General features: G+C 33.8%; 1 protein-coding gene and 1 long non-coding RNA gene across 14 annotated transcripts; both read right to left on the reverse strand.

The window, feature by feature from the left end:
- Positions 1-3813: 3813 nt before the first annotated feature.
- LOC117911784 lies at positions 3814-6859 on the reverse strand. 3 transcript variants are annotated; one of them, XR_004650932.1, is made up of 8 exons: positions 6701-6859; positions 6300-6411; positions 6049-6168; positions 5613-5720; positions 5129-5238; positions 4896-5006; positions 4714-4824; positions 3814-4384 (listed from the first exon to the last, which is right to left on the reverse strand). It is a non-coding gene; the product is annotated as an uncharacterized LOC117911784 (long non-coding RNA). The 3 variants fall into 3 exon arrangements; XR_004650930.1 differs by having other exon boundaries at positions 6689-6859; XR_004650931.1 differs by having other exon boundaries at positions 6036-6168; positions 6689-6859.
- A 1018-nt stretch (positions 6860-7877) lies between these two features.
- On the reverse strand, positions 7878-19235 carry LOC117911783. Of its 11 annotated transcripts, none has more exons than XR_004650922.1 (9): positions 19094-19181; positions 18470-18578; positions 17414-17491; positions 11444-11519; positions 10799-11362; positions 9798-9886; positions 9547-9642; positions 8961-9086; positions 7878-8056 (listed from the first exon to the last, which is right to left on the reverse strand). XR_004650922.1 is itself a non-coding variant. In XM_034826201.1 (9 exons), the coding sequence occupies exons 1-6, from the start codon at positions 19214-19216 to the stop codon at positions 12127-12129; spliced, it is 639 nt and encodes a 212-aa protein (XP_034682092.1). In that variant the 5' UTR covers positions 19217-19235; the 3' UTR covers positions 11139-11362; positions 11444-11519; positions 11634-11869; positions 12046-12126. The 11 variants fall into 11 exon arrangements, 1 of the variants encoding a protein (XP_034682092.1); XR_004650925.1 differs by lacking the exon at positions 19094-19181 and adding an exon at positions 18782-19053; XR_004650927.1 differs by lacking the exons at positions 17414-17491; positions 18470-18578; positions 19094-19181 and adding exons at positions 11634-11869; positions 12046-12130 and having other exon boundaries at positions 10799-10952; positions 11263-11362.
- Positions 19236-19741: the final 506 nt, after the last annotated feature.

A 19741-nucleotide genomic window follows, 5' to 3' on the forward strand; every position in this document is an offset into this window, starting at 1 on the left:
TAAGAGATAACTTAGTCAAATGAAGAGCCTCTACACTAGAGGCTTTTCTTGGGATTTTATTGAATCTTTGAGCGTTTATTCTCTTTGTGAGATCATTAGGTTTGTGTTAGGTTTCAGTTTGAGGGTCTTTCTTAGCCTCCATGGGGTGTGTAGCTTTTATTATCATTACTTATAGTAAATTCTTTTCTGAATTTACAAATTTTCTTGTTTCCTAAAAAAATGCACCAAACATGCTTTCTTTAGTTTAGGTTTTCTTTTCAAGAATACAATTGAATGATAATGTACTTTCTAAAAATGAAAATTTCTCGAGTTAGCTTTAAAATCGGCTTTTATCTGCTTGATTCTTTTGGACTAGTATGTGCACTCTTGATGCCATATTTTCTCCTCTAAATAATTTTCCTCTTGCTGAAGTATGTGCACTATTTGGTCAATTGTGCTTATATTTTATTTACAATAATTAGAGCAATGAACTTGTTACTTGGTATAAGTCAGCTAATTTGTTTCATTATACATTTGTTGTTGCTTATACAAGAATTCATATGTTGACAACAAACTCATTTTCTAACATTTGTAATACTTTTTTTAGCACTTATGATGGCCTTGCTTCACTAGCTCTTCCGTGGCAAAGGATGAAAGGTGGATCTAGTCATGGTGTCCTGTACTGGAATGTTACTAGTGCCTCTATTTGTTATTTGGGTGTTGAGGTTTTTTTTTTTATTTTTCTTATTTTTTATTTTTTTATTTTTTATTTTTTTATCACAGACCTCTATGTAACTTGTCTACTTTCATCTTCTTGGTGCTTTAAATTATATGTCAAAACAAGTAATGATGTTAATGTTACCAAAACATATTTGAATATATGATTTGCTGCTCCCAATTTTAGGACTCTATAATTCATATTGATGAACTGCATCCAACTACTTGTCAAAGTAGTTGTTTGTTTATTCAATTTCTCCATCAACAAGTTTTCTTTATTATAATTGTACCTATAAATAGTTGATTCTCTATCTGCATTGATGGCATAGCCACTTTGTTGGACTAAAAAGGTATATATGTTTCATTGACTTCTTAGTCATTTGCCATGGATAATTTTTTTCCTCATATAAAGAAGAAAAAAGAAAAACCTAGGAACAACCAATTGTCCATCAAAAGATTGCATGGATTAACCCACCAAAAGATACATTAAGCTTCACCATCCTAAGATGCCTCAAAATTCATCTTGACAAACATGAATATTTCCAGATGTACTCTCCAGTTTTGAGCAAATTATGCTTTGTTTTCATCATCTCAGTGATAGAATAGTTACTTTACTAATGTATTTGATCCATTTTCTTAGATCATTTAGAAAAGAGTGGATATTCAATTACAATAAGCAATATATTTTAGAATTGGAATAATAGAATTCTATATTCTTTATCAGTCTAGACCATGCCCAAGTTTGTCCCCTTATGGTGCAACAGTTCATGGAATAATAGGATTCTTATATGCTTATTTGCTTGATTACATAAGACAAGCTTCTTAATCATTTTCCAATATATTCTGATTGCATTAGATTGGTGTGTTGTAAATTTAAAGATGCAACATCATCACACTGCAGACATTTGATATTATAAAGCTCTATCACTGAATACTCTAAACCAGTTTTTGATATTATATTGTTGATCATTCTTTGGGTGTCTTCGAATTTGAATTAATTTAATGAAGTAGATAATGACTATGTTTGATCTGGTTGAATTTCTTATCTGCAATAGAGTATAAGTTTCTTTCTCTTGACGTTTAGCCTTGAATTGCTGTCTCCTCACAAATTCTCTCTATTCACAATCTTGGAGCCTTGGAGGGCTATTAAAAATAGATGGCATGGAAATTCTAGTTATTTAGAACCCCTTCTAGAATCAACATCATAAACTGCTACTCTTGACCTTGATGAAGACATGGATGTACAAATAGAAAGAAATATAAATATATATATATATATATATATATATATATATATATTTGTTTAAGATAGATGTTTATATATTTTGTTTTTATTGTTTATCATACTATTTTCCTCTTTGTAATTTAAATTGTATGTCATTTTTGGTAATTTATTAATATTAAAAGTGTTTGTATACTTATACAACATATTATCTAAAACACTTTTAGAATAATTTTTTTTTTATTCTCATAAAAGTGTTTTTCACATAAACACTGCCAATAAAAACACTTCTACATCCTTAATAACTATGAAACGGGCTCTAAGTGTAATTGTCTTAAAGTAGTAAGAAAATTGTTCTACTAATTTACAAAACTGATGCCAAGTTCGCACATTGAGTTCTACATTTCACTTTCATTGTTTCAATCATTCGTCTATGTTTAACCCATTTTTAGTTTTCAACCCTGTAAATTATCATTTAACTAAAATGCTTTGCTAAGTAATCCGTAAATCAATCGATAAATAATAACAAGAAGATAGGAAGTAATAGAAGCTTTTTCTATCTCAAATGAGTTTTATGTGAATAACAAAAAATAAAATAAAAATGAAGCAATTTCTCTTAGTTTTGTTAGTCCAATGGTCTATCAACACTGTCCATCCTCAAGAACCTGTTTTAGCTTTATGTATAATTTGCATACATAAATATTTATGCATATGAATATTTCCAGTGCACCAATTGAAGTACTATATAAAGATATTTATGACCATTAACGGCTACTTGGCCTACCTTAGTAGTTATTGTTGCTTGCACATCATAATTACATTACTGTAGACCCTTAATTTTTTCCCTTGACACTTGCATTTTATCTTATGGGTGTCACATGCACCCATATTTTTATATGACCCCGCCATGGCCTTGATCGGTTTCTGAGCCTTGTGTAGGTTCATTTGCGGTCCAATGTAGTGTGGGTGTGTAGTTCATTTTAGAGTTCCGTCATGGCTGCTTTGAATGCCCATGTTTTTGCAGTTGACTTTGAAACAATCCCTAAATATGCATAAATAAAAATACAACTTCTGCCTTGATTACCCTCAAATATTTATTAATCAAAGCCTTCATTTAGTATACAGGATCAGTATCTTCCACTTTTTAAATGGATATGGTGGGTGTTATTAGTACACTTTTCCATCAGGTGAATGAACAGTGGGACGCATAAAATAAAGAACCAAACCAATTTCTGTTTTAACGTCATACCATGTGAAAGACACAAAGGTGAGGCAATGGTGAGATGGAATCCACTTTGTGGTCCCGAGTCCTTACAAACCACCGAAAACCCCTAAGGGGGTCTGCAAGTGCAAATGATGAATGATACCACATCACATGATATAGTATGGAGGGTCTGTTAATAGTTATTTTGTTGCATGCAAATAAAGTGAACTTGCACTTGTAACAATACGATGAAGCTGGCCCTTTCCCTTTCTTATGCTCAACTTCTGCCCTATATATTATTGGTACTGGTCATCATGATTTGAGGACTTAGATGATGCAATTCCAACAAGTTTGACCTTTAGGTCATCGCCCTACCTCCACAAAAACCTGCCAAACTTTTCATTGGATAATGTCCGTCAGGAATCATCAAGTGTTTATAATTCTCTGCATCGTACGTGCATACCGAGCCTGTGCTCGATGGTTTTTGAATGGTGTTTGAGAAGATAGAACACGGATGTGGTAGATATTCCCAGATGTATAGAGGCTGAGATCCATGAGAATTAGCCTCATTGGTTGAAATTTTCAATGTGAGACCTGATTTCATCCAAACATATAATCTCTCATCATAAGCATCTGGAATCAGTACTTATAGGTCCATCGTTTTCACAGGATACTTGAATGCTAATTCTGGTGTTTGAAATATTAAATATCATTTCTCAATGGAAAGAGGGTCATGGGTCTTGAAAATCAGTGTATAAAACAGAAATTAACCATCTGTAATAAACTGATACATGCTGAGCTTTACATGAATGTCCATGTCTTTTCCTAATCATCCATGAGATACTAGAAGTACACTGTTACACGCTTCTTTCTGAAGTACACTGTTACCAATATCTCCATCCAAGCTCATTTGCTGCACTTCTTGAGGATAAAGGATCTTGATGCAGCGTACCCAGTCCACAAACTCCCTGAAATACCCCAAACCAGACAGCTTAAAGCTCATCAGGTACTGCCCAGCTTTTGTATTTCTTCAACTTTCCACCAATGTTCCTATTTCATAATCAATCCATCAGGTTCTCCACAGTTGCTTAAGCATTACTTCTCGCTGTATGTTCCCGCATACAATCACCACAACCACCAGTAGCTTTATATGCAGACCAGTATCGTCCCACGTTCTGTCCATTTTTCCATATTTGACCTTTACCCATACTGCCCATGTCTAAAGCCAATGGTGCATTTCCACCCGGGCCATTGAAAGTAGTCTGGAAACATGACAAGAATAAATCAACTTATAAGCCTTAGTAGACCTAGTAAACAAGTGCACCTCAAAGCAGCATTTACGTGCTGGTTTTACTCAAAGTTACATTACAAGGAAAAAAAATGGTTCTGCTGTGATTCATCAATTAAGATCGTCTTTTCTTCCTAGTTTTGTTTTGTCAAACATGAGCAATTGTGAGGAAGCAACCTCACGTCTTTTAGTTATGAACAGGAGCAGGGAAGAAGGATGTTTTTGTGGTTGTTACAAATGCTCTTCCTAAGGAAATACAGAGAATCAACAAAATGCTCTTGGCTGAGTAAAGAAAATACTTACTTTGTACCATGTCAGAGGTTGCCCCCGAGCCATCAAAGACCCTTCTACCCACTCAACAGAGGAATTCCCACTAAGTGAATGAAGACTCAAAGCTTCTCCTTTTATACCAACCTGATCAATCAAATGATGCTTTAGCATATAAGGGCAATTAGACAAAAAAGTATAAATACCTGAAAACAAACCTTGTAAGACCATTTCTGCCATGACAAGACTCTCCTTCCCTCATTGAGACAATTCAATGAAACCGGACCAAGAACACCAGCATTCCACGTCTCAAAATGTGGACCAACATTCTGAACTCAAATCACATGCACCATAAATAAAAGTATCATCAGACTCAGACCATCAAAAACAATGATTATAGAATATGACAACCTAGTCACACATGTATGTCTGAGAGAGAGAGAAAACCAACCGGGAGACCAACAGCAATGCTCAGTAGTGCAATCGTGTTAACACCGGCTCTCAGCTTCACACCCTGACTGAAGGTTAGTTTTGGGTTCTCTAGACTTCCATAGGCAGTTCCTGCCAATTTTCGAGAGAATACATGTTTAAGGGAGAAAACATAATAGGATAAAGTGATTAAATTATGAACCACTATTATCAGACAAGGTAGGAAGCAGGAGATTAAGGAAGCCTGCTATCTAAATTATTTCGGTATTTATTCCTCAACAAAGTATATATCTGCTGTATTAAAATGAAGACTAATTGAGAAGTTAAAACTTAAGGTGAAGCATTTTTTGAAGTCACATAGCCAAGCACTGTTTTTCCACCATTTTTTTCCTTAAAAATTTAATTCTCAATTAGGAAATTAGAATCCTTCTAATCACTTTGAGAACTTAATATTCATATATTTGTCTCAAAAGTTCCATCAATATCCAAAAAAACATGCTGCCCACCTTACAGTCGACCGTTAATGAAAACATGCAAAGCATGGCCAGCCGATAAGACCATAAGCATAGGATACCTTCAACTTCAAAAATCCTTCATTGTAACCAATCTTGACACTGAGAAAGGAAAGAGGATACGCATAAATTTTCAGAATGTAAACAAGTATAGCTATTTTTACTGGAAACATGTATTTTTTCATAACTGTTCAAATGAAAGACCATGCATGGTTATTTCTTACTTAGACTATTTTGTGATTGAAGGTGAGCATATGATTTTTTTTACTGATAAAAAAAATGTTTACTCAACTTATAAAATTCATTATCATCAATTCACCATCCAATATCTTTTGAAGGTTCCAACAGTTGAGGTAAAGCACAGAAACTAACACATTTGATAATCATGAAGTAAAAGCTGAAGATAAAACTATAAACCTCAGGGATTCACCTTTCTTTCCATCTGCTATACATTTGTTGAGTGTAACTCCTCCCAACTTTGGAATCAGCACGACAGGAATTGTAATGTTTACAATAGTAACATTTTCAGAACAAACCATCTTGTAAATATCTTCAAACCAAGGGGAAAACAAATAAGAGGCATCAGATATAGAATTAGCAAAAATAGAATGACAGATACTATCATGGCCAAAACATTGAATTCTGAAATACAAATAAAATATGTGCATTGACAAGTGCAACCTTCTTTGTCATTTATCACCAACAAGGCTGCAGCATCTCCTGACTGTGCAACTTTTGCCTTAGCCATTAAGGAACAATCCCCACGTGTTGACAAAGCAATAGAGGCCCAAAGCTGAAAAAAGAATCATTTGTTGGCACTCGGTTTTAATACGATGCTTTATCCATCATTTCCTAAAATATCTATTCAAATTTCAAGCTTTTCCTGAAGTTCTTATAAAGTTCAAAAGGCATATTGTGTAATTTTCTTTGAAGACGATTAACTCCAACAGTTTTCTATCCACATCAAATAGAATTAGAAGCTCCTAAGAAAATATACATATAATATTCTTAACACTTCCAAGTAATTTTCAACAACCACATAGTAGATGGGAAAAATCGATCAGGAATACCCAAAACAAAACCTCTGAAGAAGATTCAGAACAGCAGTTCAGGGGATTTGAAAAAACAGCAGGTTGTCTGAGATGATCATGAGCTTCAGTAGGCAAAGAAGCACCAAATCTTGCAGTTAACCCAACTAAACTTTCATGTTCCTTGCCATCAACCCAGTTCTTAACCTTGACCTGAAAATTTAATTCAGTAAACAAACCAAATCAGTTTATCTGCAATAGTAATATTTGATAGAATAGTGGTTTAACTAATTTTTCCTTTAATAGATTGCATAGCTATCTAGAATTATTCTGTATTCCTAAAAATCAGATGTAATCACAATCGGTTAGTTGTATTTCGTTTTTCTCTTTTAGCCTAAGATAAGTCAATTTTGTATGTATTATATGTGTACAAATGTAATTAGAATAGGTTAGTTGTATGTGTTAGAGAAATGATAGAACAGTTCCAATTTTTGAGCCTTAAGTGGATACAAATGTAAGAATCACATTAAGGGTGTTTATTTTAACATCTAATTCTTCCACAAACTCACACATCTTAAATTACACTACGCATCCCTATGCACTGTCTTACTAAAATTAAATTAGACTTTCATGAGTGAACTAAGATATTAAATCCATTAAATCACCCTGGTTGGAGTTTTCAATTATTTATATTTGCAATGCTTCATATGAATCATTGCTTGCGTGAGCTCCAGCAGAAATGTGATGATATAGAGGCTTTTTCGCCATCAGGCAGAGCATTAGGAGGACGACCCAAATTGGCTCTGCAGAGGAATTCAGCATTTTTAGTACATACATAAATCAAAACTGTGTAGGGTAACCTAACCAAGTGTCTTTAATGACTGGCAACAAACCTAGTTATCACCACATCAACAGTTCACTTCTGAATCTTAAATATCAGCTAAATAATCAATCTTACACCTAATAAAAAGAGAAAATAACCTTAAAGTCCTAATATAATTACAATATGGTACATGCAATGCACGTGGATAAATACTTGGATCGCAAGTCAAAACCCCTGTTTTAAGTAAAAACATGCTTGCCTCTAGAGGACCACCAAAATGCAAGGAACATTCAGCAAAAGAGGTTGCCAGCTCCAGATTAATGGGCTTCATGTGTTTGATCGTTTTGTGAAGAGCCCGGTTAATGACAACTCCAAATGGCCCCTCCTGTGGGTGTCTGGTTCCAGATCTGAGAAGGAGAACAACGGTTCTTTCAAAGGAGCGTACCCCATCAAGCTTCATTGTGGCTATAAGGACATAGCCAGTCTCGGGTCCTCAAATAGGATGGGCCCATTTCAGGCCTACAGGAAGCACTACGCTCTTGGGGTGTTCCACCTTCGCTGTAAGCCTCACGATATGCCTTTTCTGCCTGACAAAATTTTAAAGTGTAAGTTTTCCCATTTACAGAGCATGAATTTCAAGAGAAGATCGGTACCATCATGACTAATACTACAAAATCTCTCAATCCTCAAAGATGAAATTAAATGCTAAGCTCTCCACTGATAAGTGCATACCAGGTTCGTACCATTATCCTACATGACAGCATGCAGAATAGTTCTGTAATGTCCCCAAGGCAGGGTTGTTCATATGTGGCATAAGCAGGTAGAGATTCACCAGCTAGCATGTTGGAGCTAAACTGGTATAGACTCATATTCAAGCTGGTACTAAATTGGTGTAGCGTCACAATCTGGCTCATTTTGCATTAGCAATCAACCAGAAACCAAAGAGGGACATAAGCATGAAAATATTCATGCTTGATGTGGGTAGGATATAGACATGATATAATGAATGTGACCATGCTTGATATGGGGTAATTTAGTTGTAATAGAATCCATATGGTCATATGCTTGATGGGGGAAGATATGATCATATGCTTGATAGGTTCATGACATATAGGAGCCAGTACTTAATAGATACACCAACATTTCTATAAAGCTCATAATCTTATTATCCACACCTTAAAACTCTGTACTAAACTTCAATTTTGCCAGGTTAGGAAAGTCTGAACTTTCATATGTGTGTGTGCTAATTTATGTTGTTTGCCTTACTCTACTATCCATGCATGTAATGTCGCTAGCAGACACTGGATATTTATATATTGTCTTATAATACTATAATGGTTATACTTTGATCTTATTTTGCTTAGGAAACTGATAGTTTCTAAGCCATAGGCACTTATACATATTGGTGGTATTGAAATATTGAGACAATTACACAATGGTTATACCTTTATTTAGGAAAATTAAAGTTGTACAAGCCATACAAAGCATCACCTGTTCCCGAGCAAAGAGAGCTGCTCTGAACTCTCTCCAATCCACAATTATTTGATGGTACTTCTGGGAGGCAGTGTCATTGATAGAGAGTCATCTCTCTGTGCTTAGTAAGAGTGGATAAAAAGTCTAGAATACATTAAAGGGAAGTAAATCAGAACACTATATGATCGAAGAGTTGGCTATTAACATGTAAGAACACCAAATATGAACACAATACTCTGGCCTGCCCAACAAAGGTCATCATCAGAACAAGTAATGATGACTTCCAATGATAATTAACCAGCTGGTGGCATAGTTCAAAAAAAAAAAAAAAAAAAAGAACCTTAAAGTTCTAATATAATTACAATATAGTACAGGCAATGCACGTGAATAAATACTTGGATCGCAAGTCAATATGGTGAACGTAGGAAGCACCCTTGCTCCATAAAAATATATTAAGTATTTACATCTAAAATCGGCCTCATCCTTATCAATTATAACTAGAGAACATTGTGAATCAATTCCGAAAAAACATGGTCCACATACAAAAAGGACTGCAAATGGCCACAGGACTTTCAGTTTCCATGCGCTAAGGGGTTGATCGTACCTGAATCTCTTGCAAGCCTAAGGCTCTACCAATGGATGTGGCTGTCAAATCACTCCCACCCCTACCCAAGGTAGTAACTGCACCAGATCTCCAACCCTGCAATTAGAAGAATATAAATCATATTCCTACAACTCGTGCGCAGAAATTCCAGTTACTGGGAATTGAAACCATTAAACTTCATAGCAGGAACCTTTCCAAGCAAACTAGTAACTATGGGAACTAGAGGACCATTAATCCAATCATTATATAACCTCTTTGCAACAGCTGGGTAAGTTGCTTCCAATATGTCTACATTTGTGAAGTCGTCCGTAGTTATAAAGCCAATATCAAACACATTGTACTGCAATGAATTATGTAATAGCATAATCAGCTATTATTAGAAAGGGTGATAACCTCCTACCAGCAAGCAAAATGAAGAATAAGCCTGCATGTAATGCATTGGGAGAAACATAGGTCCAGTATGAATGAAGTTGAAAGAAAAATATATCATACCGAACAGAATTCCTAAACATACATGACAAAGATGGCTTCTGAAACAAACTTAAAAATTCTAGCTTCACCTCTCATATAGTAGAATTACCTTGGTCAAATAGTATGCAGAATAGAAAGCAAGTTCTTCAACCTAGGCAATAGTTTCTCATATTGCATGGCTCTCATAGAACCATGCACCTGCAAAGAGGTCATGGAGTAACCTCTTTAGCTCAACCAAAATTTCATATGCCAATGTATTTTTTTTAGTCACTGATAAATTAATCTAAAAGCACCTAACAGAAGAGGGGGCACAACCCAAATATATCAAAAGTATGCAATGGGTGCCCAAAGTAAAAATGGTAAACCAAAAAAACCAATTATGATGCATCTATATAGTTTTTAGAGAGCTTTTGTATTGGGCATGCCTAAATTTACAAACAAAAATCAAAATATGAACAGTTACATTATAAAGTCTGAGTGATGATGAGAATGTCTTATGATCACATCCCTTTTTCCAGCAGCAGCCACGATTCCGAAGTAACATTGCTCGTCTTCGTCATGGTGTCTTCATGGTTGTCAACAATTATGTTTTCCAATTGTCGTTTGCAATTAAGAAAAATAATAATAATAATAATAATAATAATCATGAGAATAGAAAGAAGGGAAAAGAAGGTGACATGAAGCTAAGAAGTAGTTTTATCTAAAACAAACAAAATATAGTAGATAATAATAGTGCAACCTAAAACTGATTTGAGCATCACAATAGCATAGAGGGCCCCACCTTCTGATTATGGACTGCCGCCACCACCAACCCCACTCTCAGGCAAGTAAGGTGCCATCAGTGACCTCCCCTACTGTAGGTGGCCTCTATTAATCACACTTAGCCTTGCTGATGCACTTAACATCGGCCAATTTATGGCTCTGCTCAACCTTTCCTGTAAAACAGAAGACAATAAGCATGAACAATAAACTTAATGGAGCATCATGGAATAAAAGACAAAGGGATGATTAGAAGTTCAACAAATCCCACCAAATAATCCCTGACAAATGTTTCCACTGTTGTCCCAATGTGCATTATTGTGTTAGCATAAATTGGTGCACAATGGCAGACACTATTAACAAACAAATAAAGCAAACCATGATCATATACAAACACGTCTTTCCCTTCTCTTTGACATTGTCTTTTATAGGCGACTCGTAGTATTTCATAAATTGCAACTAACTAAAATGTCACAACCCTCATACATCACATTCGACATGCCTTCATGACCTTCTCTCTAGCATTGTTTGCCGTATTCGTAACCAAGGTAATGACCAGCCTCAATCGATATAGATGCATCTTGTCCTGCACAACACACACCAAAATCATGGGTTGGTTTGGAAAAACTTCAAAAAAACCAATTTCTAAAGTATTGGTTGTGCTTACCTCCGCGATTGAATGTGCTAGTGTGACCCCGTTCCAATGTTGCATGTATTTGATTGCGAACATGCCACAATCATATCTACACCACCAATTGCATTACATTAATCATATGTATACATCAAGCATAAAATACAAATACATCACTACCACATAGTTCATGATACATATAATTATAATGGCGAAAGTAATCTACCCATTTTGTTGTTGCACAATTTGGGGTTGCACATGCACGAATTTTAAGACCTCCAATCGCCTAAGCATGCCATGAGCATGAAATGCTTTATCAATTGCCTCAGATAATCGTCTCAATATGACACTTATCCCATTACCCCTTCTTAAAGGCAACAAAGATAAGATTTTGACTCTCGAGGCTGGAATATTGAGCACGTGCACGTGTCAATGGTTGTTGTCGCAGACGGGAAAGAAAAGCTACATAAGAATTGATGACATTTCCATTAATAGGTCAGTAGGGCAAAATAATTTGTTAAATAAATGAAAGAGATGATTTGGCTCTGATTCCATTGTAGTAGGTTTGAAGTACCAACTCACAACTTGGGAAATCATGTCCAACATATTTCATGCTTGGGAAATCATGTCCAACTCACAACTTGGGAAATCATGTCCATCAAGGAACATTCGACATCGGTCTCTTATTTCATGCTTTTTTGTCTTTGTCGTAAGGTTGGTCAGCACCACCTGTCCATTTGTTTTTACAGCTCACCACATAGTCTCCAATTTAAAATAATAGAGAAACGCATTAAAGTATTATGATTAAGGCCTCACGGAGAAGGATGGGTCAAAATAGTGTGCGTGGTGGTCTTGCTTGTTCTGTTTTCAGCATTCGGCACACCACTCCGATAATCTGAAAATGTACACATGTTAATTACCAAAAAACAAAATAATGTGATTCTTATTTAACCACAATGGGCCTAGTCGAAAGATTTGACACATACCACACTGTACCCAACGACCTCCATTAAGCGAAGAAAGCTCATCCCGTGTGATGTATGTGCCATGCATATCGCACAAGATCCCACTGCAATGTAAAAAATGCGTTAAGTCAATAGCCATAAACTTTGACAATAATGCTCGCATTAACAATAGATGGTGAATTCATGTGAAGTACCTTGGCTCACCATCTTTCGCCAATGCATAATCAGTAACCAACCTTTCTTGATGGCTGATTTTAGGAAATAGTTTAACACATTGAGAGACGAAGGGGGATTTGAAAATGGGCTTGACAAGCCTTTTCACTGTGTTTAAATCTCTGCCTAGGGGTAGGTGTAACTTGTTTGCTGTCACAGCCTTCTTGAACATCCATTTACACCCCTTTAGTGGATTGCGCACTTCAACTTGAAAAGACATCATATAGAACTTAGTGATATAGAAAATCTGTGCAATGGGAAACAAATATAAGTGGGTTAGAGAAGATATTAAAATATCAACAATAGAATAAATTAATTTGATAGATGCATGATGTTAATGTGGAGAGGGTGAGAACGCAATACCTGAAGAAACAACACACAACCTCTAATGTATGTTGGGTTACTATTACGATAGTCCCTTATCCCATCCTCCACATATTAGAGAACAAGCTTGTTCCAATTTTTGCGCACCCCCACATCATTATCCCAAATCGTGTCCCACAAGTCATGCATACCTTTTTATTTTGAGTTGGGGGTAAGGATAGTGGCACAGGCGAAAATGAGAAAGGACTTCATGAATTCTTTGCCAACTAGTAGATCACGCAAATTATCTTCTAATATTTTAATGTCGTATGTGCAGTTGGGTGTGTCGCGCCTATTGTAAATGAGAATGTCAATGCCATTGTCCGGGATGCCGAGCACTTCCCTAACATCTTTGGGCATGACTAGGACAACAATGAATTCTTTGCCAACTAGTAGATCACGCAAATTATCTTCTAATATTTTAATGTCGTATGTGCAGTTGGGTGTGTCGCGCCTATTGTAAATGAGAATGTCAACGCCATTGTCCGGGATGCCGAGCACCTCCCTAACATCTTTGGGCATGACTGGGACAATAACTTTTGTTTACATACATAAGCGATGGTAGCCAATGTCGTAATTAGGGACTATCCACATTATTAGTTCATAACGCAACTCTTTGCACCCAAGCTGCAGCAATTCCCCGAATCCCATATCAATGATGACATTTTTCTTATCCACCAGGAATGTATCTATGATTGATTGGAATTTTTTCCCAAGCAGCGGGATTTTGGTAACTTAACCTACAACATGAAATAAGGAAAATATATTACAAATATGTCGTAATTTATTATTTAAGCCTAAAGGGCAATAGTTTTAATAGTACGTTAAAGGACTGGTCAGCTCGTGAAAAGAGACATTAGGGCTAGACCAAAATGAGACGAAATGAGAGGAAGTGACAGAGAGTTATGAAAATGCAGAGCAAACGAGCCATGAAAATGCAAATCAGGTTAGGGCAAAATAAGAGGAAATGATAAGAGCGTTTCCCCAAATTTCAAAGTTTATCGGGTTAGGTGTTCTGTGGGTTTTGCAAATTTGATAACTTTTAAATTTTAGATTTTCGTGTTTATTAAAAGCACAACTTCCAGTGACATGGAGACGGGTGATGGTTGCCAACAGGGATGCATGGAGGGGTATTTTCGAAAATGCAATTATAAACAATATATAGTGCATGAAAAGAAAAAATTTTCTTGAAATAGTGGACATATCTTAGGTTATGCAAACTTGGGTTTTGAAAACAATATTATTGGGAAATGGGGCTTGCGAAACACAACTTTCCCTATATAAAATGAGAAGTGATGATCTAATCCTTTTTTATAGCCAACGCTCCATTCTTACACATCTTGTCAACCTATAAGGTTCAGTTCACAAGTCAGCATGGACTTCTATCCTTTAAAAAGAGATGCCTATAATGGACTGCCTCAACCTGTTGGTCATTAGTGAGGACATGTCCGGAGGATGATGGTTGCCGACAGGGATGCATGGAGGGGTATTTTCAAAAATGCAATTATAAACAGTATATAGTGCATGAAAAGGAAAATTTTTCTTGAAATGGTGGACATATCTTAGGTTATGCAAACTTGGGTTTTGAAAACAATATTATTGGGAAATGGGGCTTGTGAAACACAAGTTTCCCTATATAATATGAGAAGTGATGATCTAATCCTTTTTTATAGCCAACACTCCATTCTTACACATCTTGTCAACCTATAAGGTTCAGTTCACAAGTCAGCATGGACTTCTATCCCTTAAAAAGAGATGCCTATAATGGACTGCCTCAACCTGTTGGTCATTAGTGAGGACATGTCCGGATGTCTTAAGCTCTCTTTATCATTCTTTTCATTTCCCTAAGATGTTTCATTGTATGGTTCAATCGCATTTTGTAATTTCCAAATTTCGTTACAAGTGCTCTCAACTTCGTAGCTAAAAGTCCACCATCCTTTTCTTTTAAAGCTTCCCACATCTCATGAGCAATTTGGTATACCTCATAATCATGAGATCATCTTGCATACAACTTAACAATGCAATGCGAGCTAAAAAATTCTTTTTCTTCTAAGCCACATCAACAAGATAAATATACATGTCGTGTCTTGCATATCAAATTATTTACATTTTATGTACAAAACATAAAAGAAAATGTAATATATAGAAAGAAAAAAAAACTAATCTTCTCCCTTGAAACTAAAAGGAGCAATGCTAGGATTATACACAGTGTCTTCTATAACTCTAGAACTTGTTTTCAATCACCATAACCCTCTAAGATTTTTATGCCCAATAGAATTTGAAAAACTTACATTTTGCGAGTTAGGAGAAATAGAAAGCACCGTTGTTCGTCTAATGGCATATTCTTCACGGAGTATATTTGTCAATGTTCCTTGAAAAGAGCTACTACATCATCAAAAGACCTATTTGTCAAATCATGAGACCCTTCTTGAACAAATTCCCACATATTTTCTAAAACTTTATCCTCAGATTCCGTTAATGACATTTGTAAAATTCTCCTTTTATGGCCTGGCTAAAAAATATATTCCACTTCCAAACACTTGATCATATTAACCACATGAATCACATGTTCGTTTATAGAATGGCTAGGGTCCCTCTTGTAATTCATAAGCGTATCCAAATACAGTCAAGGTCTTCTACCCATTAGTACTCTCCTAGTTCTCTTCATTTGTATCATTTTGCACTGACCAAAAGAATTTAATTTAATTTTAATGAGTAACATATACTCATACTTTAATTAAATATTTAAACAAATCAAAATTTAATTAGAAAGATAATTATTAAAAAAACGTCTTTTATTGTCCCTCAAATTTTTATTATTATTTTATACACAAGTCAACATTCACAATTTGAAATAAACAATATAACACTAATAAATTGTATTTTATATCATATCAAGTGTTGGTACTTTAGTGATAATAAGGGACTCTTTAAAATGATAGACTTAGGTTCGAATTTGTGTTTCATTATTATTTTTTACTTCTACAGGATTGCAATGTTGCATTATCATATATATCCCATAATTTATTTATTTATTTTATTCTAATATTTAATTTCCACTATTGGATATTATCTACATTTCATTATTTGCAACAAGGTGAGTCTTTAGGCTTGAGTGTTGCATTATTATTATTATTGTTTATTTATTTGTTATTTTATTTATTATTTATCATTTTTTACATCTATAGGATTGCAGTGTTGCAGTATCATATATATTTCATAATTTATTTATTTATTTATTATTTTTTATTTTTTACTTCTACAAGATTGCAATGCTACAGTATCTCATATATATATATATATATATATATATATATATATATATATATATATATATATATATCTCGTAATTTATTTATTTATTTTATTCTAATATCTAATTTCCACTATTGCATAGTGTTTACCAATAAACTTCATTATTGGATATTATCCTATTTCCATTACCTTGCAGATATAAAGAAAGTAAAATATAATTAAGTATATATTTGATAGTAATTTTAAAAAGCGCTTCTAACTTTTCTAACACTAAAATTTTTATCATTCAAACATTCAAAAGTCTAGAATTTTATTACATTTTAAATGAAAATTTAAATTAATTTATATAAAATATTTTATTTGAGATTTAATTTCTAATTTTTTTTAAAAAACATGTGATAACAACTTTTTCTATTAATATTAATTTATTGAAATAATTAAAATTATTAATAATTTATCTTATCAAATTGATTTTAATTCATAAAATATCTTTGATAAAAATCGAAATTTCAATCCATGGTAGAGATTTAATCAAAATACACATGGATAATTAATAATTATTTATATAGCGAGAGGAAAATTGTTCCAATGGCCAAGACTTTTTTTTTGGTATGGTATCGAAGTGGTACCATAGAATTTTCCTAAATACTTTTTAAGTAAAAACTAGATCTCTCTTATCTCCCCCTATTAGAGGTTAATCAATTGTCAAAACTTTAGCTCCAAAACCATGTCTTCAAAACTAAATAACTAAATAATAGCTTATAATGACCAAAATTTTTAACTATGTTATAGCAACTTGCTACCACTAATAATAACCTATAATTGTGCTTGACATTTCTTTCAAGGGCCAAAATTTGAGAAAACGCAACATTTTGGATCTCAACAAATAAATGGGTGGGGTCAAAGTTTTAATGGGGTTAAAGTTTTAATATATAGCATTAGAGCTTAATGCTAGTGTTAGGTCTTGGACTTTTAGTAAAAAAAAAAAAAAGTCTCCAAAAATTATAATTTGATATATTTCTTTGGTCTGAAAATGTATAATAAGTGTGAGCCCATAATATTAATATTCTTTATTAGAAGCTCAACATCAATTCAATTCTAAGTTTTAAGGATTGCTCATCTTCTTTACTTTATGTCTTAAAATAATTATAAGTTAATTAAATCATGATTGAATTGTAATCAAATGTATAAAATATAGTCAATTGCATACCTCTCTTTCAAGTACCCCTGCCTTTTTCCGACTTTGCTCATGCCATTGACAATTTTCATCCATAAGAAATAACCTATACTACAAAAAAACAATTAGAGAAAAAATGTCATTGCTTATCATTTTCAATTATAAATGAACGTAGTTGTTTAAAATTCAAAGTAAAAAAAACTTAGAATTCAAAATGTAAATATTTATAGAAAATTTCTATTTTCCATCTCATGATTAATCAGCTCCTAATATCTCCTCCTTAACATCCTAAAATGGTTATATTAACTTCTTAAGCACTACAATATTTTTCATATTAAAGTGAAATCATAAAGGTAGTTGTTTGGGTGAATAATTAAAGCATAACCAACTTGGATAATTTCTAATTTCATAATTATTATTGTCATTTGGACTAATACTTTTTAAACATAAGAGCAAGCTAATAGAAAAAAATAAAATAAAACAACATATTTTATATAGTCCCAACAGAAATCCATAATGAACTTTAAGAATCCAAAAGGGGTTGAAAATTAAAGTAAACAAATATGGAAGAAGTTGGGTATTATGGCTATATATAAAAAAAAAATAAAAAAATATGGGATCCATCTAGAATGTCAAACAAAACATTTTTCAGTGGGCATCAAACCCCACAAAATAGGTAATATCATATATATACATCTTCAAGTCTCATTTATTTATACATTTATTCCTTATCTCATTTATTTATACCCTTATTCAATATTCTAAATCTCCTCATATACATTCAATGGTCCAAATTTCAAATTCTGAAATTCAATAATTGATTTTGGCACCTTAGCATTTTGTAAAAATAAATAAATTATTTTCTAAAAAAGAATATATATATTATAAGGTATATTTATTTTACACACTTCAAAACACGAGAGTCATACTTGACATATATAATCCAATATTCAAAACTACCTCATTGCAATGAGAAATCAAACTATTGATTTCTTGACATATATAATCCAAAGATAGTCTCCAAAGGAAGGTATATCATTCATAAAAATTAAATCACAACATCAAAAGATGTTGAAGCCAACAGCATACCCCCAGACGAAGGAGCCATTAATGTTACTGAAGTTCGTGTTCAAAAGAGCTTCCAAAGTGCTTGAGGAATGTTTTGATCCCACTCTCAGCCAACACTCAAAGAATAAATCTAATCATGAAACATTAAAGCCAATCATAAAAGAGTCCAACTCAACTTATAGAGCCTTCATCCCATGGAAACAAAATATAATGGATTAGTATTACATACAATAAACAAATCACCTAGATTAGTTTTTGTATATGATAAAAAAATCAGGAAAAAAGAAAAAGAAAAAGAAAGAAAAGAAAACACACTAGGACAAACAAGCAAACCAGAAGGTTAATAGTTGAGATATGATGAACTTTTCCTTGAAATCATCGCTTGCTCACACATCACACCGTCCCATTTACCACACGGTTGAAAAGATGGCAACAAGGAAATCAGAAGAGGAGAAAATAGAATGGATCCACAGATAGTGATTCTCTTTGGGCGTTTAATTTTTTCACTGCATCATGACTAACTGGAAGAAGATAGGGCCAATTTCTTTTTCCTTGAGAAATTCATTTGGTTTTACTAAGAGTGGAGGAAACACGTGAAAAAGGAAAAAAAAAAGTGTACAAGAAGATGCATCGTCTGAAGGTTACCTCATAATCCAGAGTCTTGCAACTTCCAACAAAAAAGAGAGATGAAAGGTTTCTTTGAATCTCCTCTTGTTCAACGGGAAGAGTGAAGGAGATGCAAGGGTAAAGAGTCACATTAATGGACATACAGACTTTTTCACAGTTGACGGGAGTGAATTTGAAACAGCTTTATTGGAAAGTGTTAGTCTTCCAAACAAGCAAATAATTTATTGGGACTTTAAACGTTGATGGGATGACTCATGGGTCAGTGGCATGTACATTTACTACTGTCTGGAAATGACAACAGCCTGTAAGTCTTTGACCAAAAAGTGGTTCCTCTATTAGATTTTAGGACTTACGTGAATTTGATTTAAAATTGCCCTGGATAATATTAGTTAGCCTTTGTGAATTTGGCCTGAAATGTTAGTTGTTGAAGTTATTTTTAGGGTTTTTTTTTTTTTTTTTTTAGAATTTGGTTTTAAATTAAAATGATAATTTTATTAGTAAAGACGTTAGAAGTCATTTGAAGAAAGCAAAGGAGGAAAAAGTACAATACCATCTTATATATAATTTATCTGAAAAATCATTTCCTCCTAATTGAATAAGCAAAAAAAAAAATATTTGTCATATCCCAAATATCATAATGAGAATTATCACACTTATTCCGAACCT

The sequence above is a fragment of the Vitis riparia genome, chromosome 3, assembly GCF_004353265.1.
Source record: "Vitis riparia cultivar Riparia Gloire de Montpellier isolate 1030 chromosome 3, EGFV_Vit.rip_1.0, whole genome shotgun sequence".
NCBI classification, from domain to species: Eukaryota; Viridiplantae; Streptophyta; class Magnoliopsida; order Vitales; family Vitaceae; genus Vitis; species Vitis riparia.